We start from the raw sequence: 24,621 nt of genomic DNA, 5'->3' as shown, positions 1-24,621 counted from the left end.
TCAGGGATAATGATGTGTTCCGAAAGCTTTTCATGAGACCATATACGGTATGATCCCGTATTTGAAATCAACTGTGTAAAGTTCATATTGTTGCCTTGATGTATGCTTGTTATATGTCTTGGAGGATGTCACGAGCTGTATTTCCATCTTCAATGATGATGAATCTTGAACCTTTTTTGATTAACTCTAAACCTTCCATTATAGAAGCCCAACCATAAGATTGATTGACCCATTTTTTGCATCTAAAATTGAGTTGTCTCTATAGTATCTAGCTTTCATGATTTTTGCAAATAGGCTGTCTGGATAGCGGATTAAACATCATGCTTGTTTGGCAAGTAGAGCATCATTAAACTTTGATAAATTTTTGAATCCTAGGCCACCTTCTTTTTTTGAAAACTGCAATCTCTCCCATGCTATCCATGGTATTTCTCTTTCTGTGTTTCCATTTTTCCCACCAGAATCTTTGTAAAACTGAATCAATTTCTGTTATAACTCCCATATGTATTTTAAAGCATGTCGTTGAATAGATAGGCATTGCTAAAGCTACCGATTTCAACATTATTTCTTTTCCTGCTGACGACAATTTTTTGTGTGTTCCATGATGCATTTCTTTGATTTACGCGGTCAACAATGTAGGAAAACATTTCTGTTTGTTTTCTTCCAAACTGTTATGGGAGCCCCAAATATTTCTCTCCTCCACCGTGATTTGGTATCTCCAAAATCGTTTTTAGTCTGTTCTGAGTTTGGTCGTGGACTCGTGATCCAAAAGTGATTACAGATTTTGATGTGTTGATTTTTTGGCCAGAGTAGTATTCATATACATCAAAAACTTCTTTAATTGCTTTACAATTCCGAGAGTTTGCTTGGCAGAAGAATAAATAATCATCTGCAAATTGTACATGAGTAATGGTAGGGACTCCATTTCCAATCTTAAGTCCACGTATTTCACCAGACTAGACTCTTGTTTTGATCAAATGACTCATGATGTCCGCACAAAGGATGAATAAATACGGTGAGAGTGGATCACCTTGACGTATTCCCCTTTCAGGAATGATCATTCCATGAGGTGTACCATTGATAAGCACATAGTAGCTCACTGATCGAACTATCGCCATTATCCAATGTATCCACTTTTCAGAAAAACCAAACAGATGCATTGTAACTTCTAAAAAGTTCCATTCTACTCTATCATAGGCCTTAGTAACATATGTTTTGATAGCCATATAATTTTGTGATACTCTTTTTCTTTCTTTTAGTGAGTGCATCACCTCATGTGCTATCATAACATTATCTGTTATTAATCTACCTGGAATAAATGCAGCCTGAGTGTCTGATACTATGCTGTCTAGATGAGTCTTAAGGTGATTAACTAAGCATTTTGAGATGATTTTGTACAAAACATTACATAGTGTTATTAGTCGAAAATCAGATAAGTAGTTTGGTGGATCTACTTTTGGTATCATACATATATTAGTATGATTTAAAATTGACTTCAAGTAGGATGTATCAAAGAATCCTTTCCCCTCTTGTATGATGTCTTGACCAATAGTGTTCCAATAGTGTTTGTAAAAACGAGTTGTCATCCCATCGGGTCTGGGTGCCTTATCATCACCTATTGAGGTTAAAGCCTCATATTTCCTCATCGCTGATCTCCTTTGTGAGCTATGCTTTATTCCTGCAGTGATTGTGGGAGGGAAGTCACCAAAATCCAGTGGTGACACTGATATTCTGCTTGTTTTGTAAGCATTTGTGAAGTACTCTTGTGCATGACGCCCTATTTCTTGATCGCCTTGATATATATTTTCCTCTGTATCACGGATAGAGGATATATAATTTTTAGCATATCTTGTTTTTGTACTTGCGTGGAAATATGTTGTGTTTCGATCTCCGTTATTAAGCCATTGATTTATGCTCTTATTCTGCCAATAGTACTATTCATCATGGTAGGCTTTGTTTAACTCAAATTGTAGCCAAGGAATCCTTTGTCTTGTAGTTGTGTTAAGACTCTCCATTGCAGAATTTAAGGCAGACTGGAAATAATCAATTCTCTTTCTAGCATTTATGTTTGCACTGTGCTTACTCTTAGTCATAGCCTTACGACATGCTGATATTTGGTCGCAGATAGTAAAGTAGTTCCTTTGTTTGCACGAATTCCAACCTTCTACGACCACCTCTTCGAAGTTCTCTATTTGAGTTAAACGTTTGAGAAACCTAAAAGGTTTGTGAGGACTGTTTTGTGGTGGTGTTATATTTGTGAGGATTAGCCTATGATCTAAGCCATTAAATTCGAGAAATTCAGCATCCGCTTGGGGAAAACTTGCACCCCATTCTGAGTTTATCATCACCCTGTCCAAACAACATTTGATTGTATAGTTTCTTCTTTCTCCCACCCATGAGAATCTGTCTCCCTTATGTTTTAAGTCCTTCAGATCACAAACAGTTAGCATATGTTTAAAGTTCCTGAAATTTTATTCCTCCCTTTGTGGACCCTCGATCTTTTCATTATTGCTGATTATCTCATTAAGATCACCCGTGAACATCTAAGGTCCTGATCTACTTCCACCTAACTCTTCCAAATATTCTCAGAACTCAGTTCGTCTAGATGGAACCAGGTTGCCATAGACTCCAGACAAATAAAAAAACTTATCTTATTAAAGTTAACATGGACATCAGACAAATAAAAAAGCTTATCTTATTAAAGTTAACATGGACATCAATGATCCGTTGATCCTGATACAGTTTGGTCAACGAAACATTGTTAGTCTACATCATTGTTAAACCTCCACTCCTTCCATGAGGGGGTTCAGTTATTACATTATTAAATCCTAAAACAAAAGCAAAATTACACACAGCAGAACACCTATTTAGAATTTTACAAAGAAATAAAACATTTGGTTTTAAAATACGACATAAGTGTTTTAAACGAAATTGTGTCATCGGTGAACAGATGCCCTGACAGTTCCAGGAGATGACTCTCATGGAGGCATTGGGGGTACCGGGTCTCCCGCACCTCTGTCCAATGCCGTACCACTGCAAGATGCCTCTGACTCCGCTCTTCCTTTCTTGCGGATCTGACTCAGGACCGTCAAATCCTCTGCTTCCTCACATTGTTGAAAGTATCGTTCCATTGCGTCATGGTTCCTCTTTGTACCGTTCCTTGAAGAAGATGCTCTAGGGGTGAAAGAGACTTCAAGTTGGTCGTTATGCATCAGATTTTTGCCCTTGGCATACTTTGTGAAAAGGTAGCGCACTCTCTCGGCCATTAAGTATGTGTCTTCGAAAGCACTTTGAGCTGAATCATCCGACTCTGTAATGATGAATTCTTTGTTTGCAGGCCTGGAATTTCTCCATCCAGTGCAATAGTCTGCAACGTGTTAGTATCAGAAACATGATCATTGTCATCATTACCAGGATTATTGTAGTCATCAGGATCGTAGCCATCATTTCCGCCATTGTCATCATCATTTGGATGGTCTTCAAATTCCATCGGACAAGACTTTTGTCATGCTTCAAAGATCCACATACAGAGCAAAAGTTTCTCAGTCTCTCATATCGGAATTTCAGGATTGTGTTGTCACTGCCTCCAAACTAGCCCCGGGCATTCGGGTTTCCGAACTCGATCGGGTTAGAACCCGTTCGGTTTTTTATACTATCGGGTTGGGTTTGGGTAATTCGGGTATACCCGAACTCAAACAAACCATGAACAAAAAAAAACTAATTTTTATTTTTTAAAAATTTTAAAATACTTGTATATATATAAATATTTAACGTTTCACGTTAAGACAGAAAAACTAAGATGGCAAAATATTTAATGATGCACCCCTAAATGCTCAAGGATCTGGGTTCAAATCCCTTTAGATACATAATTTTACATTTAATTCAGATTAGTTCGAGTGGGCGTTCGGGTTCGGGTAATACCCGAACTACCCAAACCCGATCGGGTATCCGAACCTTAAATGTATTACACCTGATTGGGTTTTACATCCTACCCGAACCTAAACCCGACCCGAAGTAATGGCGTCTCATAATTCCAGTTGACACAAACTCTAACAAATTCCACAAGATTTGCATTTTCATTAAAGTCGATGTCTGCAACATGTCCTATTTGGTCACCAATGTAATTCACCTTGGTAGTGTTGAGAAACTGTATAGAAATACCCCTTATTTGAATCCAAAAAGGGATGATCTTCATTTCCTCATCAGAGATGTTGGGATACCAATGGTGGACCGTTATCATCCAGTCATTAAACGCCCATGGACCGCGACATAGAACTAGGTTAAGTGCTTCCTCGGTCTGGAAAATGAACAAGGTTTTTCCATCACCGAGAGTAAGTCCACGACAAGCATCTGCAAAACCCCAAATTTGGGGCAACTGACCCACAATTGCTCGGAGGTTTTGTTTCCTTGGATTCACCACTGATACAATTAAAGAGAAACGACTCTCATTAACCGCTTTCCCACATAACTCAGCGGGTAACACGACAGGGGCATCAGAAATTCCCAAGTCGAGGTTATGGAGAGATTTTCGAATGTAGTCACTCATTTTCGAAACTATTATATGTGTTTGTGAAAGTAAGACAGGAGCGAGTGATTAGAAATTGGTGGCAAAGGACTGAAATCCGACAGACTTATATAGTTGTATCCATGGCGGTTTTCGACGACAGTTATCCCACGATAAATACGAGATAAGGAAACTGCTAACAGAAACATGTCGCAGAGAGAAACCGTCAAATCTAAACAACTTATAACTGTTTAAACTTGTCGGAAAAACACTCCAAGTTAGCGAAGGAGAAGGAAATCGGCGATGGCGGTTGACAAACTGGGAATCGCCTTCTTGAACGCCACAAGAGAGAAAAGGCGTCATTCAAACGTCCTCAGTTGAAAAAATATACTTAAAATAATAAAAAGAAAATAATACATATCACAAAAAAATAAAAGTGAAATAACAACTTTTTAGAGCTTGGCAAAAGAAAACTTTACTTTATTACATAAATTGTTACATTATATATATGATAGACTGGTAGGGTAAAGTATGTGGTAACAAGCCAACGATAATTAAACTTTGTCATCATTAATTACAACAAGATAAATGAATACTACTCCGTCAACACAAGAACAAAAACGTGGTAAGAAGCAATCAAGCTTTCTCCATTTAATGAACTGTCAGCAATTTTCCATCCTCCACAACCAGAAACGCGAAGTGTTGATGACTCCTCCGGCGAATGCTCTTTCAAATCTGATACGTTGTCACGAGTGTCGTCGATCAATACCGGTTTACTAGAAGAGGTGGTAAAGGAAGGAATGAAAGAAAGAAAATATTAACAGTTGATCTCAAAACCACTATCTTTTTTTTTGGTGTGAAATCTCAAAACCCTTATCTAATGGAGTGATTTAATAATTTGTGTGTTTTAACTTTTCCATATATATATATATCTATGAAATATTGCCCACCATTGTAATTTTAATTTTTTTTAAAATAAGAATAAAGATGTGATTGTCTCTATCGTTAAAATCTGCATCTTAAAACAAAATTTATTTATTTGAGTTGATTGGCTTAACAACAGATCTCCTATAAATATTTCACCAAAGTTCAAACCCCTAGTTAGAGTTTAACATTATACATCAATAGTATCGATTGTTTTGAATACAACAAATATTTGTGTTAAAATGTGGAAACCTCATATTTATTGATCAATTCTACGCTAGTTCTTATTTAAAAAGCATAAACGACGACACAAAGACTTTAACGAGTTCGGGTCTCCATTAATGTGGAAACCCTACATCTGGCCGGGGATTTATACCCCGGGAAATCCACTATATATTATGTATTTTCATACATTGTGTTGAGGTCCACACAAGTAGTGGCCTTTGTCCATATCTGCCAATAATTCATCAATGTCACAGAACTCGGCGGGATTCCGCAGATACGGAAAGTCATAGTCCTCGTTTGTCATCAAATTCCCGGATGTTGAATCGTCTTGACCTTGAGGAGGAGGAGGAATCGGTGTACTTTGCTCTTGTTGTTGCTGCTGAGTATCGACACCATCTTCTTCTTCTTCATTACTGAATAATGCATCAACGTCAAAGAACTTGTCCTCGTCAGACATATCAAGCAAGTCTTCCTGGGTGCTGTTGTCGTTGCTCAAGCGAGTCATGGCCATCTTGGATCTTGAATCTTCATAACCTTGCGGAGGAGGAGGAGGAGGCAGACTCAGCTCTTGTTCTTCATGTTGAGTAACGCCAACATTTTCTTCTTCTAGCGTTGTCGTTGTCATGAGAAACTGGTGTTGTAGATAAGCAAAATCATAATAAGGCTGCAGTTGGTGACCTTGAGGAGGAGGAGGAGGGAGAATCGGTGCACTTTGCTCTTGCTGTTTCTGCTCAGTTACGACACCATGACCTTCCTCATAGTTTAATAATTCATTGATGGGGTTAAAGAACCCGTCTTCTTGGGTCATCACCATCCCGGATCTTGAATCTTGACCCTGCGGAGAAGGAGCAGGAGCAAGACTCGGCTGCTGTTGTTGCTTATCTCCCTCTAGCATTCTTATAAATTGCTGATATGCAGAATCATAATGAGGCTGCAGTTGGTGTGAATCTGGCCGGGCTGCCCAAAACTGCCTTTGATGCGTCCGGTAAGAAGCTAGCGGGCCTGGCCAAAACTGCTGCTGCTGCTGTTGTTGATACGCCAAATCACGAGGCTGCGGTTGGTAAGAATCCAGCGGGGCTGGCTGAAACAGATGTTGTTGTTGATACGCAATATCATGATGAGGCTGCGGTTGATAAGAATCCAAAGGGGCATGCGGTTGATGATACTCGACAGTAGGAGGTTGCACTTGCTGCTGCACAACCTTCCTCTGCTTCTTATTCTCTTCTTCCTCTGCTTTCTTCTGCTTATTTATTGCTTGTGTGCTCTGATAGATCTTGCACATAGAATAGTCCTACACGCATGCACCAACCAAAATAAAACTCACAATAAAATAACATCAAACTTAATATATAACTTGGGAATCAAGAAACGCATACATACCTTTACGTCATCATCAGCAGAAGGCGGACACTGATCAATCCAGTATTCATGCATCAACCAACTAGTTTTTACGCCATTAGGTTGTTTCCCAACGTAGTATGATAGTGCGGTTTTGTAACCAACGAGGCCTTGCCCAGCGTCAATCTTCTTGGAAGCAACTGTTGCGTGCCAGTATCCGCCTTTGGCGTCACGTTTCTGCCTTTTGCCATCTTTACCCGTCTTGTTCCTCTTCGATTTAAAGAACCATTCTGTATCATTAGCCTTCTTGAAGTTCACTACATATATATTTCCATAACAAAATACAAGTAAGCGATTGCATGCACAAAGAGAAAGAAGAGATAAAGGTTGATAAAAATAAACCTAAATAACTAAGAATCAATAAAAAAATTTCTACAAGAAGGAGACAAACCTGAAAGTTCTTCAGGATTGGACTCGTAAATGTTCACGAGATGTATAGAGAGGGTGGCCAATAAGTCTCTGTTTTCGCCCAAGTAGTCTTCTTTCCGTCCAAGTAACGAGATGACCTCCAAGTCCTTTGGTCTATAGTTGACACCTGGTGGAAAGCAAGGTCTCGTCGAAGGAAAAGAAGACATGTGATGATCATCATCAGCTGAAGAAGAAGGAATCCCTGACGGTTCCGGTTCCGGTTCTGGCAAGGATCTTTCTTTACGCTTGTTTCTTCCAGGCATCGACATCATCGAGTAGCTTTAGACAATCAGATAGCAAAGTATCAAAGTAGGTAATATGATTCGTAAGAGCTTCAACGTAGGTTAATTTATGATATATGCATGTATCTTTTATATATATGGATTGTAATAAGCCGGTGGCCATATATGAATTTTACCAAAATTTTGTAAAGATATACAATATGTATTTGGATTCGAAATAGATTAGATTTAGATATGTTTTGAGACTTAGTTGATATTATCTTCGTTCATCAATATATATTTAACAAATTTTATAGTAGTTGTTATTCATCAAAGTATATATATTTTAAAACTTTCGAGTTTAACGTATATATATATATTTTTTTGCGGGAGATAGAGAGAGAGAGAGAAAGAGGATGAGCGAGAAAGCGAAAGTGATAGTGAGAATGCTACAAGGTTGCAACAGCATGAACAAGCTCCGTAAGATCCATTCTCATGTCATCGTCAATGGTCTCCAACACCATCCTTCCATCTTTGACAATCTCCTCCGCTTCTGCGCCGTCTCCGTCACCGGTTCTTTGTCTTACGCTCTGCTTCTCTTCGACCGTTTCAATTCTTCTGATCCATCGACTTCGGCTTGGAACTCCCTTATCCGTGGCTTCTCAATTTCCTCTTCTCCTCACTATTCGCTTCTCTTCTACAATCGAATGCTTCACTCCTCTGTTTCACGCCCCGATATCTTCACTTTCAGTTTTGCTCTCAAAGCCTGTGAGAGGCTACGCTCGATCCCGAAATGTTTGGAGCTTCACTGTTCGATTATTCGATCTGGGTTTCATGCTCATGCCTTTGTTTCCACCGGCCTCGTTCGTTGTTACTCTGCGAATGCGAGTCTTGATACTGCATCCAAAGTGTTCGACGAAATGCCTCTTAGAGATTTGGTTTCTTGGAACGCTATGATCTCTTGCTTTTCTCATGCTGGTTTGCATCATCAGGCGTTGGGTATGTACAAGCGAATGGTAAATGAAGGTGTGTGCCTCGACGCTTACTCGCTAGTTGCTTTGTTATCTTCTTGTGCTCACGTTAGTGCTTTGAATATGGGAGTTATGCTACACAGGATCGCCTGTGACATTCGATGTTAGAGTAGTGTCTTTGTGAGTAATGCTCTTATCGATATGTATGCAAAATGTGGTAGCCTTGAAAATGCTGTTGGTGTTTTTAATGGTATGCACAAGAGAGATGTCTTGACCTGGAACTCAATGATTATCGGGTATGGAGTTCATGGGTATGGCGTAGAGGCTATATCTTTTTTTAGAAAGATGGTGGCTTCTGGGGTTAGACCCAATGCCATCACATTCCTTGGGTTGTTGCTAGGTTGTAGTCATCAAGGTCTAGTTAACGAAGGAGTTGAGTATTTTGAAATCATGAGTTCACAGTTCCATGTGATCCCGAATATTAAACACTATGGATGCATGGTGGATCTCCATGGACGAGCAGGTCAGCTAGCAAAGGCCCTCGAGATGATACACGCGTCTTCCTGCCATGAAGATCCTGTATTATGGAGAACCTTGCTTGGCTCTTGCAAAATTCACAGTAATTTGGAATTAGGAGAAGTGGCCATGAAGAAATTGGTGCAGCTCAAGGCTTTCAATGCAGGGGATTATGTGCTTATGACTTCCATATATTCTGCAGCGAATGATGCGCAAGGTTTTGCTAGTATGCGAAAACTAATAAGACGTCATGATTTACGGACAGTTCCAGGCTGGAGCTGGATTGAGATTGGCGATCAAGTTCACAAATTTGTTGTTGATGACAAAATGCATCCAGAGTCTGCACTTATTTACTCAGAACTCAGAGAAGTAACCCATCGTGCCATTTTAGCTGGTTACAAGCCAGAGGACTCGAACAGAACTGCTCCTACTCTCTCTGATCGGTGTTTAGGATCTGCAGATACATTTCACAGTGAAAAATTGGCTATTGCATATGGATTGATGAGAACTCCTGCAGGAACAACTCTCCGGATCACAAAGAATCTGAGAGTTTGCAGAGATTGCCATTCTTTTACATAATGTGTATCAAAAGCTTTCGGTCGGAAAATTATTGTAAGGGATAGAGTTCGATTTCATCACTTTGCAGGAGCTGTTTGTTCTTGCAACGAGTACTGGTGACAACAATCAACAATATTCCCATTCAGTCTAAAAAGGTTTGACATTAGCTTGTTTTACTCTATCAACGTTAGATTCATGTGCCTTATGCTAATTGATAGTTATTCACATGTTTTACTCTCTTGGTGTTTTGTGAAATAAGTTTGCTGATAATATGAGGGTTTTGCAATTTGTTCTATTTTCTGATTCGATGTCAACATGAACTCCGTTTCTTTTACAGAATTATCACCACAAGATTCCTTCAACTGAAAAGTGAGAGAGACAGGAGATGAGACAATCATTGCCACAGGTAACACACTGCTAATACGTTTCACTTGTGTTATCTTGTAGTGAGGGAATCCCAGCTTGTTGTTTTTTGGCTGCTTATGATGTTGGAACTTTTGGGTCTGATAGATTAAAATTGTGGAGCCAGGTTTCTCTGTATAGATGGGTCAGACAGTCTGACAATGGTTTACCTTGATTTACAGATAGTCATTCTGATTTGAGGTCTGTAGCCCTCTAGTTATTTGTTTCTTTGACCATTATTTTGTGATTGGCAGTGGTCGTGATTATGTCCTGGAACAAGAATATAACAAAGACACGGAAATCTCTGGGGAGGAACCAAAGAAATGAAGCATCCAACCCCAATGAACTTGCAGAAGATGTGAGACTTGAGAGCATTCTTTGGGATTGCAACACTTGAAGAGAAGAACCGAAGCTAGTACCAGTGATGGAGAGCTTATAAAACCGGGGGCTTTGTTGATGTAGCCACGAGTGAGAATCAACTAAACTGGTTTGCTGACAGTTTGTAAGTGGTTTTGGCTAAAGATAAAAAACAGAGAGAAAACAGAGCTGTAATACATGAAATTTGTCTCTTTACAAATCTCAATTTCGAAACAAAGTCTAAAATTTAATCTATATTTGATTTGAAATAAATTAAAAAATCATTATATTCACATATCCAAAATATTAGTGATGATGACTGGTAAAACTACATTGCCCTCGCATAGGAGCATTGTGAGAATTAATATAAATAGAGGTTAAAAAATGATCATTATGTTGTTACTTGTGCAAAACGATTAAGATTCGAAATCTCTCAAACGAACCAGCTCCGATGGCGATTCCACCAAGAAACAAGTGCAAAGCAAGATCCTCGCCGGAACGGCAAACCCAACCGCCGGAATGGCAAACGCAACAACCGCCACCAAAACAGAACCGCGACAATCCTTCTTCATCGTCTTCGATCGTTGATAACTACTCTTCTCCGTCGACGAAACCGTTCAATTTCCCGCCAGGTTATCAGTTTGTACCAACCGACCAAGAACTCATCTTGCATTACCTGAAACCCTTCTTGCAAAACAACAAAAACTCATGGCTCCTCAACGCTCCCATTCATCACGTGAACATCTACGAGTCAAATCCACAAGAGCTTTCAGGTTCGTCTTCGTCGATTCTTTTCTTTAAAATATTGTTTTTGTATGTGAATGGCTCTGTTCTTTAATCTTTTGATTCGAAACAGAGAAATTCGAGAAGGGTAATGAGAAAGAATGGTTCTTTATATCGGAGAGAACCAAGCAAGGTAGAAGTCTAAAAAGGCAGAAACGTGGTGCCAATGGAGGATACTGGAACGCAACAGTAGCTGCTAAGAAGATTAACGCTGGGAAAGGCATAGTCGGCTACAAGAAAGTACTAGAGTACTACGTTGGTGAACGACCAAACGGCGTGAAAACGTGTTGGTTAATGCATGAATACTCGTCTGAGTCTTCTTCTGTTGATAACGAGAAGGTATGTCTCTGTTTCTTGGGCTCCAAGCTATTAAGATTGTGATGTTTTGGATTTTTTTTTCAGTTTTGGGTTGGTGTGTGTAGGTCGATCATGCTTTGTGCAAGATTTATCTGAGTTCAAAGGGAGCAAAGAAGAAGAAAGCAGATCAGGAAGAAGAGAATGAGAAGCTTAAGAAAGAAGAAGAGGCGGTTGAACATCTGGATTTGCATCAACCGGACCAATCGCAGCCTCATGGTATGGTGTATCACCAGCCACAGTACTGTTTACTTGACATGATCGATGCATGGCTAAAAACTGTGGAGGAACAACATGGTGTGAGTGTCGATACTCAGCAGCAACAACAAGAGCAATGTACACCGATTCTTCCTCATGATATGGTGTATCAACAGCCACAGTAATGTTTACTTCCAGCAGAGCATCAGAAGCCGCAGACGCAGCCTTTTCCTTATAACGTTCCTGAGTTGATCAGCTTTGAGCAGGAACCAGTGATCCCAGAGGATTTTGAACATTTCTTCGCTGATTTCATTAAGCCACATTCACTGAACGGAGATGAGGATTCCAGTAGTTATGGTTTATTTGAAGGCTTCGACACAGAAGGAGTGATAAAAGATTGCACTAATTGACCTCAGCCTGCTCATACTTTTGCATTTTGGTCAATATCAGAGGACAGAGATAAGATTTTTCCATGTGTTTTTTTAGTTGTTAATAGCTCTGTTTCCTTAAAAGGGCAATGTTCTCCAAAACCAGAGACATAATTCTCGTTGCTTTTAATGTCTTGATATAACACACTTAATACACAATTTTTTCAACATCTTCTTATATCAAAACTTACACTTGACACATAATTAAAGATATATAGATATAAAACCGTACTGATGGCTTCTTCTTCTCCTAAAATTTTGCTTTCCTCTGAAAGCCTAAATGTTTGAATCAAGATTCCGATCCGTATTTACCAGGTTCTTTTAAGTCTGATGTTGCAGAAGATTCATTTAGCTCATTTCGCAAAACAAAACACCGATCATAGAGTAAAACATGCATGCGAATAACTATCCATTAGCGTAAGGCACACGAATCTAACACCGATAGAGAGTAAACCAAGCTAATGAGAAAACCTTTTTTTAGGCTTGACTGAGAATATTGTTGTCACCAGTACTCGTTGCAAAAACAAAAAGCAGCTGCATGCAAAACTCTATCATCCCTTATTACAGTAATTTGCCGACTGAAAGCTTTCGATACACATTTTGGTAAACGAATGTCAACCTCTGCAAATTAACACTCAGATTATTTACAGCAATTCATATGAAATAGCAACTTTTTCACTGTTAAATGTATCTGGATATCATAAACACAGATCTGCAGAGAGACTGAGAGAGTATGAGCTGTTCTGTTCGAGTGCTCTGGATTGTAACCATCAAGAATGGCAAAGTGGATTAATTACTTATCTGAGTTCTGAGTAAATAAGTAAATAATTACTTATCTGATGCTTTTTGTCATCAACGACAAATTTTTGAATTTGATCACCAATCTCTCAATCCAGCTCCAGCCTGGAACTGTCAACCTAGCTAGCTAGGGTGAAGGTTTGAACAGAATAAATCAACTTATAATGAGATATCATAGCGCAAACCTTAGCTCTTCACCGGTCAGTTTTTTTTTTTTTTTTTTTTTTCTCTTATTTTGAATAACAAAGATAAAAAAAAAAGTTTTAAATATATTTTGATGAACGAAGATAATATCAAATAAGTCTCGAAACATATCTAAATCTAATCTATTTCTAATCCAAATACATATTGTATATCTTTACAAAATTTTGATAAAAAGTCATATATGGCCACCGGCTTATTACAATCCATATAAATAAAAGATACATGCATATATCATAAATTAACCTACGTTGAAGCTCTTACGAATCATATTACCTACTTTGATACTTTGCTATCTGATTGTCTAAAGCTACTCGATGATGTCGATGCCTGGAAGAAACAAGCGTAAAGAAAGATCCTTGCCAGAACCGGAACCGGAACCGTCAGGGATTCCTTCTTCTTCAGCTGATGATGATCATCACATGTCTTCTTCTCCTTCGACGAGACCTTGCTTTCCACCAGGTGTCAACTATAGACCAAAGGACTTGGAGGTCATCTCGTTACTTGGACGGAAAGAAGACTACTTGGGCGAAAACAGAGACTTATTGGCCACCCTCTCTATACATCTCGTGAACATTTACGAGTCCAATCCTGAAGAACTTTCAGGTTTGTCTCCTTCTTGTAGAAATTTTTTTATTGATTCTTAGTTATTTAGGTTTATTTTTATCAACCTTTATCTCTTCTTTCTCTTTGTGCATGCAATCGCTTACTTGTATTTTGTTATGGAAATATATATGTAGTGAACTTCAAGAAGGCTAATGATACAGAATGGTTCTTTAAATCGAAGAGGAACAAGACGGGTAAAGATGGCAAAAGGCAGAAACGTGACGCCAAAGGCGGATACTGGCACGCAACAGTTGCTTCCAAGAAGATTGACGCTGGGCAAGGCCTCGTTGGTTACAAAACCGCACTATCATACTACGTTGGGAAACAACCTAATGGCGTAAAAACTAGTTGGTTGATGCATGAATACTGGATTGATCAGTGTCCGCCTTCTGCTGATGATGACGTAAAGGTATGTATGCGTTTCTTGATTCCCAAGTTATATATTAAGTTTGATGTTATTTTATTGTGAGTTTTATTTTGGTTGGTGCATGCGTGTAGGACTATTCTATGTGCAAGATCTATCAGAGCACACAAGCAATAAATAAGCAGAAGAAAGCAGAGGAAGAAGAGAATAAGAAGCAGAGGAAGGTTGTGCAGCAGCAAGTGCAACCTCCTACTGTCGAGTATCATCAACCGCATGCCCCTTTGGATTCTTATCAACCGCAGCCTCATCATGATATTGCGTATCAACAACAACATCTGTTTCAGCCAGCCCCGCTGGATTCTTACCAACCGCAGCCTCGTGATTTGGCGTATCAACAACAGCAGCAGCAGCAGTTTTGGCCAGGCCCGCTAGCTTCTTACCGGACGCATCAAAGGCAGTTTTGGGCAGCCCGGCCAGATTCACACCAACTGCAGCCTCATTATGATTCTGCATATCAGCAATTTATAAGAATGCTAGAGGGAGATAAGCAACAACAGCAGCCGAGTCTTGCTCCTGCTCCTTCTCCGCAGGGTCAAGATTCAAGATCCGGGATGGTGATGACCCAAGAAGACGGGTTCTTTAACCCCATCAATGAATTATTAAACTATGAGGAAGGTCATGGTGTCGTAACTGAGCAGAAACAGCAAGAGCAAAGTGCACCGATTCTCCCTCCTCCTCCTCCTCAAGGTCACCAACTGCAGCCTTATTATGATTTTGCTTATCTACAACACCAGTTTCTCATGACAACGACAACGCTAGAAGAAGAAAATGTTGGCGTTACTCAACATGAAGAACAAGAGCTGAGTCTGCCTCCTCCTCCTCCTCCGCAAGGTTATGAAGATTCAAGATCCAAGATGGCCATGACTCGCTTGAGCAACGACAACAGCACCCAGGAAGACTTGCTTGATATGTCTGACGAGGACAAGTTCTTTGACGTTGATGCATTATTCAGTAATGAAGAAGAAGAAGATGGTGTCGATACTCAGCAGCAACAACAAGAGCAAAGTACACCGATTCCTCCTCCTCCTCAAGGTCAAGACGATTCAACATCCGGGAATTTGATGACAAACGAGGACTATGACTTTCCGTATCTGCGGAATCCCGCCGAGTTCTGTGACATTGATGAATTATTGGCAGATATGGACAAAGGCCACTACTTGTGTGGACCTCAACACAATGTATGAAAATACATAATATATAGTGGATTTCCCGGGGTATAAATCCCCGGCCAGATGTAGGGTTTCCACATTAATGGAGACCCGAACTCGTTAAAGTCTTTGTGTCGTCGTTTATGCTTTTTAAATAAGAACTAGCGTAGAATTGATCAATAAATATGAGGTTTCCACATTTTAACACAAATATTTGTTGTATTCAAAACAATCGATACTATTGATGTATAATGTTAAACTCTAACTAGGGGTTTGAACTTTGGTGAAATATTTATAGGAGATCTGTTGTTAAGCCAATCAACTCAAATAAATAAATTTTGTTTTAAGATGCAGATTTTAACGATAGAGACAATCACATCTTTATTCTTATTTTAAAAAAAAATTAAAATTACAATGGTGGGCAATATTTCATAGATATATATATATATGGAAAAGTTAAAACACACAAATTATTAAATCACTCCATTAGATAAGGGTTTTGAGATTTCACACCAAAAAAAAAGATAGTGGTTTTGAGATCAACTGTTAATATTTTCTTTCTTTCATTCCTTCCTTTACCACCTCTTCTAGTAAACCGGTATTGATCGACGACTTGTGTGGACCTCAAGACAATGTATGAATAAACATATATAGTGGATTTTCCGGGGTATAAATCCCAGGCGAGATGTAGGGTTTCCACATCAATGGAGACCGGAACTCGTTAAAGTTTTTGTGTTGTCGTTTATGCTTCTTTTAGGACAAGTTTCTTTTAATTTGATTACAAACGAGAGAGATCGATCAAAAGTGAGAAATGAGAGAGTAGCTTACTTATCGATTACAAGTTTCAATGTGTCTCATGAATGAGTCAAGACTAAAATAGCTACTAGGAATCCTCAATATGGAAGAAGTGTGATCGTCTAAGTCCAACAAACGAAGATAGAAGAGGATCAGGAGTTATCTCTGTAACGTCCTTTGTAAGAGCATGGCTATTGCACATCTTTAAATGAGTATCTCTATCTTTTAATAATATTAATATCTTCACATTCTTGTTTTTAATTTTTATCCTCCTATTAGTCATCTTTGGGTGTCTAATTTTTTTAATAAAAAATGTGTTTAAATTATATTTTATAATGTTATAAATATTGGTTATATAATGTATGCAATATTAGAAAAATAAAACTAGAAGCTGTAGGTATAGTAGAATACATTTATTAAAAAAACAAATATATTAAATAAAAAACTTTAAAACATAACCGGATTGAGAAGAAAAACAAGAGTAAAGTATTTGATTTCCTTGTTTTCATTGAATCGAAAGAGAATGAGAAGCAAAGGAAGAAAAAAGAGAGAAAAAAAAAACGTAACCAATATTCTCTCTGTCTCTAAAAGATTGATGTTTAGAAACTTTTACACATTTTAATAAAACAATGATTACTGAGTTTAAATATATTTTTTTTTACTTAAGAGATATTATTTAATTTTAAACCAATAACAATTCAAAATTTTAAATATTTTCAATAATTACTTTTTAAAATTTACAAAACATCAATCTTTGTGAAATAAAAAAATATCTCCAAACATGGCAAAGAGGAAATATAATACCGACACGTATAATGTATCTGAGGGTCTAAATTATTTATATTACTAAAAAAATAAAAGAGGATGTGCAAATGGGTGTGCCCAGTTTGTATTTAAATAACCGAAAAATAACCAGATACCGAAATACCGGTTTTGTACATGAACCGAAATTTATTTAGCCCTAAAACAAGCTAAACAAAGAGTTACACATCGTCTTCTTCATCTTCCCAACAGAGTTCGCCGACGTCGCTAGCTTCCTCTTACTTACTTACTTTGGGTAAAGTTTTTGTTGAAGATTCATCTTGTTTCATTATCATCTCCCAAAATCCCGATTAGAGGGAGGTCCAGTAATTAAATTTTGTTGATTCTGTTGTCTAGGGTTTGAGAAGGCCTCTTTCATCTGCAAGTTAAGAATTGAAAATTCCACACATTTATGCAATTGTAGATTTGATATTTAAAAAATTCATACTTTGTTGTATATTAGTCATCTGAAGAATTGTTTTTGTGTGATGATTTTCAGAAGCTGTTGAAGAAGGATGCAGAGTGAGGAATTACACGAGCTTGCGAATGGGATTTCCCAGGAGGAGGTGTCGAAGGAAACAATGAAGAGTAGTCAAAAGGCTGATAGGAAGAAAAAGAAGTTGAAAGAGAAATTGCTTAAGGAAGCTTCTAAAGCTGACAATAGAGGGGTTTGCTACTTGAGTCGTATCCCACCACACATGGATCACGTTAGACTTCGTCAGATTCTCTCTCAGTTTGGAGAACTTGGAAGGATTTATCTTGCACCTGAAAGTGAGGTTTTTTATACTTTTTGAGTCCTTGTTTAATGTCAAAAAAACACGTCTTGGTCATTCTGTATTTTCGAAATTAGCTGATACATTAGTCAATTTCTATTCAGATCCTGAAGCACAAGTGCACCGCAAGCGGGCTGGTGGATTTCGTGGGCAAATGTTTTCTGAAGGGTATGTTTAAGGATATGGGTTCAAAACACTCTTCCACATTGATAATTTGGACTCTTTTTGTAATGTTTTTCAATATCTTATTATGTTCATTAACTGTAGGTGGGTGGAGTTTGCTAAGAAAAGTGTAGCTAAACGGGTTGCAGATATGCTAAATGGAGAACAAATTGGTATTCCTAATGAATCATATCAGTATGTATAGTCGACAACAGGTTAAATCTAAACTTGAGTGATTATTAATGTTTGTTGTTTTCTTTTCTCAGGGGGGAAAAAGAAGTCATCAATATACTATGATATTTGGAACATCAAATACTTGACCAAATTTAAATGGGATGATCTTACTGAAGAAATTGGTATTGTTAACCTCACAACTTCTCTGCTGAACTTCTTGACAATTTACTTTTTATATGATCTCTAATCTACAAAGGGATTGCTTTGTTTTGTGCAGCATACAAAAGTGCTATACGGGAACAGAAACTAAACATGGTTCTTTCTGCTGCAAAGAGAGAGAAGGACTTTTATCTATCCAAAATAGAGAAGTCGCGTGCCATGACCGAGATAGATGCACGAATGGAAAAGGTGCTCACTCTTTCTAATATTGTAAATTCAGAAAATACTCTTTCTTATATGGTCGATGTCTGCTTGTCTGTAATTTATTAGCTTGTGATCTCTTTATATTTGCTATCAAAACTTTTAGAATTGGCTTATAGCCTTATAGGCCTTCTCGTTAGGAGGAATTCTATTGTTAGTTTCTCTCTCTGTAAATCTCACTACTCTAGCCTGATATTTAGTTTGTAATGTTTCTGTTTTTGCGGTGGGCAGAAACGAAAGATTCGGGAAGAATCGGGTAGCAATGCTGAAGCAGCACCAGTCTTTCCACAGAGGGTGATTCGCCAGTTTAGACAGAAGAATTCAATTAAAAATGAGACATCTCAGAGCAAGCCTGGGCTCTCCACGGATGTCCTAGCATCGGTCAGTACTCTTTCTCTTATGTTTGAAGAACAAATAAGTTTAGAATTAAGTGAGAAGCATCACAGGTCGTTTACATAACAGCATATATAGTAGCTGCTTAAACCTGTATCGTGCCCACATTGAAACCTGTTGAACTAATGCATTGCTAGTCTAACTTGTGTTTATAGACCTCATTGGTATTCCTAATGGCTCAAATCAGTATGCATAGTCAATCGGTTATATCTTAAGCTTAACTGATTATTAATATCTAGTCTACTGGTTAGATTCGTATAGTATCTGTGTTCAGCTTTTCATACCGAATCTATCATATATATCTGACCCCACTATGGTTTTCATTGGCTGTTCGGGTGTAGCACAACTCATTTACAAGCATATGTTATCTAATTTATGGTTTTGTCTATTCTTTTTTGCTGATTCAGGTATTCGGCGGTTCTTAATGACAAGAGGCATGTGAAGACTCTGCGAATTGGTCATAGCTAAATGGAGAAATCAACGATCAGTTCCATTATATATGAATGTCATTTACCGTTAGTTTCTGCATGTCAACAAGGAAAACCTTCAGACACTTGTAGCATTGTGTACTAATAATGAAAGCATTAAACAAATTTTGTTACTTTTGTGTTCTCTCTTAACAATCTTATTCTCCAAGGATACTCTTGTCAAGAATATATACGTGACCTTTTCCACCACCCAAAAAAAAGTAACTAAAAGAAGTTTACACAAAACATACATTATATGAACACATGAATAGCAGACGGATACATCACAATGGAAAGAAAAAGCAATCTTCAACAAAATCAGGAACCCAAGAGACTATGTGACATTATTGGTTTTGTGAACAAAGCAAGAGACCGACATTATTGGTCATCAAGACGTCGAGAAGAAAGCAAGGGCTTTGGGAGATAAAGTTGCATTACAGCTGCACCATGGCTTGCGGCTGATGAACGGTGAAGCCTGCAACGGAATGAGCCTTCATGCTTTGTAGGGGCACAGATACAGATCGTCTTCCCCAACCGGTTGCTGTTGCTGAGCAGACCAAGCGAGTCCGTGGACCATGACTTCCTCATCGACAATCCTGTCTTGTTTTTGTTGTCCTCTTCGTCCTTCACACGGCTAAACGGATTCTTGTTCTTGAATGAACCTCTGCTGCTACTGCTGGTCAGGCTCTTACTTGGTTTCTCCTCTGCCATGAACTTTGTGTACGATAAGTAGATATGATTCTCGTGAGATGACTTAAAAAGACAAAGTGAAACTAGCGTATGTTGTGAACATTCAGGTGCGATTAGAGCTGAATCAGATGAAAACAAACAAAAACCAACCAAATCTTTCTCTGCAGACAGCGAGAAGCTCTATATAGACACGAAAATAGCAAAGACGTGACCGCTACCAACCTTTTTATAAACTATAATGTTTAGATGCTCATGAAATAGTTGACGTTTACATGGTCAATTCATGCGTCTCTGGTATTCCTCAAAGATGGGCTCTCCGGTTTCTCAAAAGGTACAAGCTTTTTCTATCATTGACATTTAACACGCAGTCAATTTTTACAGAGTCAACAATAGAAATGAAGCAAGCACAAGATTCCAGAAGAGAAAATAGTAAAAACATCCTTTTCATAACATAAAACAAGGTCTTGCATTACAATCATAAAAGTCATGTTCGAAGCTTTATTTTATTTTATTTATAGAGATTAGAGACAGTAGAAGAAAACGGGAGCAAACTCTAAGCGTCCCTCTGACTCTTATTATCAGGACAACAATCCACTCCAAGATGATCTTTTAGCCAGGAGGCCAGTTCATTTGGCGTCCTCCAATGAGATGAACATGAATGTGATACACCGATTGGCCTACAAAACCAGAAGAATGTGAGAAACATCAATCATCATGTCTCTTTTATTATGTTGAATATGATAAAGGCTAATTGAAGAAGTGGAGCTATATATAATATAAATACATACAGCCTTGAGGACCATCATTGATAACAATTCTGAAACCCTCTGCTAGGCCTTCTTGTTTTGCTACAAGCTTGGCAGTGTAGAGAAGGCGGCCCAAGATGTCGATGTGCCTTTCCTCCGCCTGCAGTAGAAGAACAATACATTATTTAGTATTGTGTTTTCTTAATGAGATCGAGTCTAACTAACAACTGCCATGCTTTTAGACTTCTGTCTGAATTTTGTTTGAGAGAGTACAATTTTGAGAGGTGCAAAGTGAAGAAATAGGTACCTTAGAGAGGCCAGTTAGGCCATCCCTCACTTTAGGAATAAGGAGGATGTGAACAGGACCCTGAGGCGTTATGTCCCTAAAAGCTAGAACCTGCAACATGATTTTAATAAACATGCCAGGAACAGTTAATGAATACAAACTACTGACTACTTTTAAAGTGGTAAAGATATTAAGAAACAAATTTCGGTTGTTAACACTGACATTATCATAGCAAAAAAAACTAAAAAAACATAGTCAAGCAGAAGCCATCTTTATGTTTTTGAAATTCATAGAATGCTTCAAATGGTAAGCAGACTGAGCTAGCTACTTAAGAGTATCTCTAGATGTGCAGAACATAGGATAAAGTGTATCAAAAGGGGTTATAGAATATAAAAGGACCTTGTCATCCTCCTAAACCACGGTGGATGGGATTTCCTTGCTGATGATCTTGTCAAATCTGCATGTTACAACATCATCAATTCAGCTCAACAAAAACAATTTAAACTAAAATCCACAAATAGGCTACACGGAAATGAACAAACATATAAATCAAAACGAGCTTCTTCTCAAGTCACTACTACTACAAAATTAAACAAAAATACTGCAATTTCAACTTGTGCAACAATTTCACTCTTCTGAGCACCTCAATCAAGTCAGTCACTGTACTCATCCATCATTACATAGTTAACAAAACCAACTTCACCACTACATCACAAAGGACAGCCCATTACTTTTGTTTTGCAATTGGAACAATAAAGCTACAACAACTAGATCAAATTCAAATAAAAATTATTAATTTCATCTAATCATTGGAAAAAAATCGCAGCTTTAAGCCTTTTACTGAAACAAATCGAAAGGATGAGCAACAAAAAAAAGAAGATCGCAACAGGGAGGGAGGGTTTTACATGGTGGGAGAATCGTCGGAAGGAGTGGCGGCGGCGAGAGCAGCTTCTTTCTCGGAAGCCATGACGGCGGAGACTGGTGAGATATGAGATGATAGAATCGAAACACGGTGGCTCATTCAAACCCTAGATTCGTCGACGGTACATCCCAACAACTTCACCCGCCAACCTCTTTTACCAACCAATGATATCCTGCCACGTCATACACTTTTTGTTTTTTCTTTCTTAAGGTGATTGTATGGGCTTATTAAGCCCCCTACTGCTCACAAAGCCCACCTAACCCACTTCTTTATTGGTTAATCAAGATTATTTGTCTACATCAAAATTATTGAGTACTAAAAACAAACGTATTATTTATTTGACAATGTTATTCTCACCAATATTTCTCTGCATAAATAATTTTGCTATCGGAACTAGATAGACTCATCATAGTCAAAAGAATGAGTTTTCATAATGCTTTTGACTTTTCGATACCATCATACCAGCCAAATACTGTATCCTCTGTATAATAAAACGGAAGTAATTATAGTCTAAAAAAATACAAAACTTTTTTTAGACTATATAATATAGGTTATAAGATTAATTATTTGATTATTTGATAGATTATAGGTTATATGCATTGTAACCATTAATTAAATCTCGATTTCAGATCCTTTTAAAAAAGATATTCCAAGAAAATAAAATAAAATCTTCACAGAATATTTAATTAACCATATCTAGACAATAAAATCTCAAAAATTGTGATTAAAAGTGATTTTCGATTATACTAGCAACTATATATAAAAATAACAGAAATAATGTTTATTATGATTGATTTGATAAATTTCAAAAAATTAGGTTAATCCGTGTAACAATCATTAAAAATCTCAAAAAAATATTAAATCCTCATATTTAGCATATAAATAAAAGAAAATTCACAACAACTTTTAAAAACAATCACATAGATTATAGGTTTTATATAAAAATTACAATATAAATAAAAAAAAATTCAACCCGTGCACTCCTAATCTAGTTAATCAGTAATGCGTCTAATCTCTATATATGTTGAATGATAATAAATCTTTTTAAATCTACAAAGACTGAATTATGAGACAGTGAATATTGACTGAATAATTACGTTTTACATTAGAGTTTTTTTTTTTTTGGAATTAAATTATTTTGCTAATTATTCTCTCTCTCATACTCGTGAATGTGGAAACTAGCTAGGGTTTCCTCTCTGTCTCCATATATATATATATATGTCCTTGACAAGGACTCCTTGTACAAACCTTCTGATTAATATACAGAAAAACCCTAAACACTGTTCTACGCCTCTGTTACTCACTCGTAGCTATGGTATCAGAGCCAGAATCTCTCTTTTTTTTTCTTTTTTTTTTTTGAATCAATCTTAACCTAAAAAGAAGCAGATCTTTAACCATCATAACTATGGAGTATCTCAAACAATGTCAATCTTCAAACTCCTTCCGCTTCGTTGTTTCACCAGCAGCCATGGATGAACGAATGAGGAGAAGTTGATTCATCGATGATTGTGGAATGAAAGACGAGTTGCGTGTGTTTGTTGTGAGGAATCCGTGATTTCAAAACTGAACATGGAAGATATATAATAATGGTTTTCTCTGATTTTAGTTTTGAAATCAATGATATTCCTTGTAAGCAACTCGTCTTCTTCAGTCCATAGTCGTTGATGAACGAACTTCTTTTTATTCGATTCTTGCTATGTTCTTTACCATCTTTTTGGGAGGATGATAGAATCCTCAATGAAATTTCTTATCTTCATTCGTTGTTTTCCCTGTTTTTTTTAAACGTTTTGGATTTTCTATAAAACGTTTTGGACTCAAAGTTATGAGAAAGAGAGTGAATATATATGGAGAAATATAAAAGATTTAAACCCCCAAAAGAAATCTATGGGAAATGCCGAAATGTAGATCTTAAGGAAATATAAGAAAGCACCAATCATGAGATAAGACCATGGGTTCTTCAATAATGTTCATGGCTAAAGAGAGTCTCTTTATCAAGGTGAGCTCATTGAGTATCAAGCTAAGACTCAGTTGAAGGTGTGGCAGAGAAATGCTCATATCATCCTCTTCATACGTTCTTTTAGATCAAATTATTTAATTTTCTACGCAACAAACTAACTGACCCAATTGATCTCAACAACTTTTAACACAAATGCAGTTCTCGCTTTATCAAAATAAATAATCGTCAGATCCTATTAACTTTTAACGATATGTAGAGGTTAGAGAAAAAAGAAAATAAAACTTAAGTGGTCGTTTTAGACAATAAGTAAAAGCCAACAAAAGAGCAAAAAATAAAAAGAAGACAAGAAGTGAAAAAAAAAAAAGTGATGGCGAGTAGGTTTGGTTTGGACTTGGTATCATTGGATTCTACTTGGACCCCATGCATATGCTTAATGCTCAGAGTTAATTATAGTCATAGATGACACAAACACATCATTAAGGCACAAAAAGGGATATTATCTAGGAATTAACTAAGCAAGAAATACTTTACAGCTTACAAAACTAAGATAAAACAATAGTATATTGATTGATATCTAATTAAAGTCAATTGCATCTTTCATTATATATCGTACT

General features: G+C 37.4%; 6 protein-coding genes and 2 pseudogenes across 8 annotated transcripts; 4 read left to right on the top strand and 4 right to left on the bottom strand.

Annotated features, from left to right (window-relative positions):
- Positions 1-3,985: 3,985 nt before the first annotated feature.
- Positions 3,986-4,543, bottom strand: LOC147946163 (uncharacterized protein At4g02000-like). Its single transcript, XM_087509519.1, has one exon. The coding sequence runs from the start codon at positions 4,541-4,543 to the stop codon at positions 3,986-3,988; it is 558 nt and encodes a 185-aa protein (XP_087365645.1).
- Positions 4,544-5,656: 1,113 nt separating this feature from the next.
- LOC104784116 (uncharacterized) lies at positions 5,657-7,725 on the bottom strand. Its single transcript, XM_087509518.1, has 3 exons — positions 7,440-7,725; positions 7,031-7,305; positions 5,657-6,941 (listed from the first exon to the last, which is right to left on the bottom strand). The coding sequence occupies exons 1-3, from the start codon at positions 7,723-7,725 to the stop codon at positions 5,832-5,834; spliced, it is 1,671 nt and encodes a 556-aa protein (XP_087365644.1). The 3' UTR covers positions 5,657-5,831.
- A 344-nt stretch (positions 7,726-8,069) lies between these two features.
- LOC104781552 (pentatricopeptide repeat-containing protein At3g56550-like) lies at positions 8,070-10,664 on the top strand (annotated as a pseudogene). Its single transcript, XR_015597097.1, has 4 exons — positions 8,070-9,813; positions 9,932-9,976; positions 10,060-10,128; positions 10,379-10,664. The product of XR_015597097.1 is annotated as a pentatricopeptide repeat-containing protein At3g56550-like (transcript).
- A 268-nt stretch (positions 10,665-10,932) lies between these two features.
- LOC104784115 (uncharacterized) lies at positions 10,933-12,226 on the top strand (annotated as a pseudogene).
- Positions 12,227-13,665: 1,439 nt separating this feature from the next.
- Positions 13,666-15,457, top strand: LOC147946162 (uncharacterized). Its single transcript, XM_087509517.1, has 3 exons — positions 13,666-13,849; positions 13,984-14,258; positions 14,348-15,457. Exons 1-3 carry the CDS (start codon positions 13,666-13,668, stop codon positions 15,455-15,457), a joined length of 1,569 nt encoding a protein of 522 aa, XP_087365643.1.
- Positions 15,458-17,082: 1,625 nt separating this feature from the next.
- Positions 17,083-19,540, top strand: LOC104781551 (pre-rRNA-processing protein ESF2). Of its 2 annotated transcripts, XM_019244821.2 has the most exons (9): positions 17,085-17,273; positions 17,375-17,402; positions 17,517-17,788; positions 17,895-17,958; positions 18,058-18,125; positions 18,219-18,308; positions 18,404-18,534; positions 18,778-18,927; positions 19,347-19,540. In XM_019244821.2, exons 3-9 carry the CDS (start codon positions 17,533-17,535, stop codon positions 19,362-19,364), a joined length of 777 nt encoding a protein of 258 aa, XP_019100366.2. In that variant the 5' UTR covers positions 17,085-17,273; positions 17,375-17,402; positions 17,517-17,532; the 3' UTR covers positions 19,365-19,540. The 2 variants fall into 2 exon arrangements, with proteins under 2 accessions (XP_010504560.2, XP_019100366.2); XM_010506258.3 differs by lacking the exon at positions 17,375-17,402 and having other exon boundaries at positions 17,083-17,273.
- Positions 19,541-19,606: 66 nt separating this feature from the next.
- LOC104781550 (uncharacterized) lies at positions 19,607-20,257 on the bottom strand. Its single transcript, XM_010506256.2, has one exon. The coding sequence runs from the start codon at positions 20,115-20,117 to the stop codon at positions 19,785-19,787; it is 333 nt and encodes a 110-aa protein (XP_010504558.1). The 5' UTR covers positions 20,118-20,257; the 3' UTR covers positions 19,607-19,784.
- Positions 20,258-20,523: 266 nt separating this feature from the next.
- LOC104781549 (adenylylsulfatase HINT1) lies at positions 20,524-22,215 on the bottom strand. The gene is given in 5 exon segments (XM_010506255.3): positions 20,524-20,773; positions 20,885-21,002; positions 21,150-21,239; positions 21,528-21,585; positions 22,034-22,215. Coding segments are annotated over 5 exon segments (450 nt in total). The 5' UTR covers positions 22,150-22,215; the 3' UTR covers positions 20,524-20,705.
- Between the last annotated feature and the right edge of the window lie 2,406 nt (positions 22,216-24,621).

Source organism: Camelina sativa, chromosome 4, assembly GCF_030686135.1.
Source record: "Camelina sativa cultivar CO46 ecotype springtype chromosome 4, ASM3068613v1".
Lineage (NCBI taxonomy): Eukaryota > Viridiplantae > Streptophyta > Magnoliopsida > Brassicales > Brassicaceae > Camelina > Camelina sativa.
This window is presented reverse-complemented; position numbering and strand designations above follow the sequence as displayed.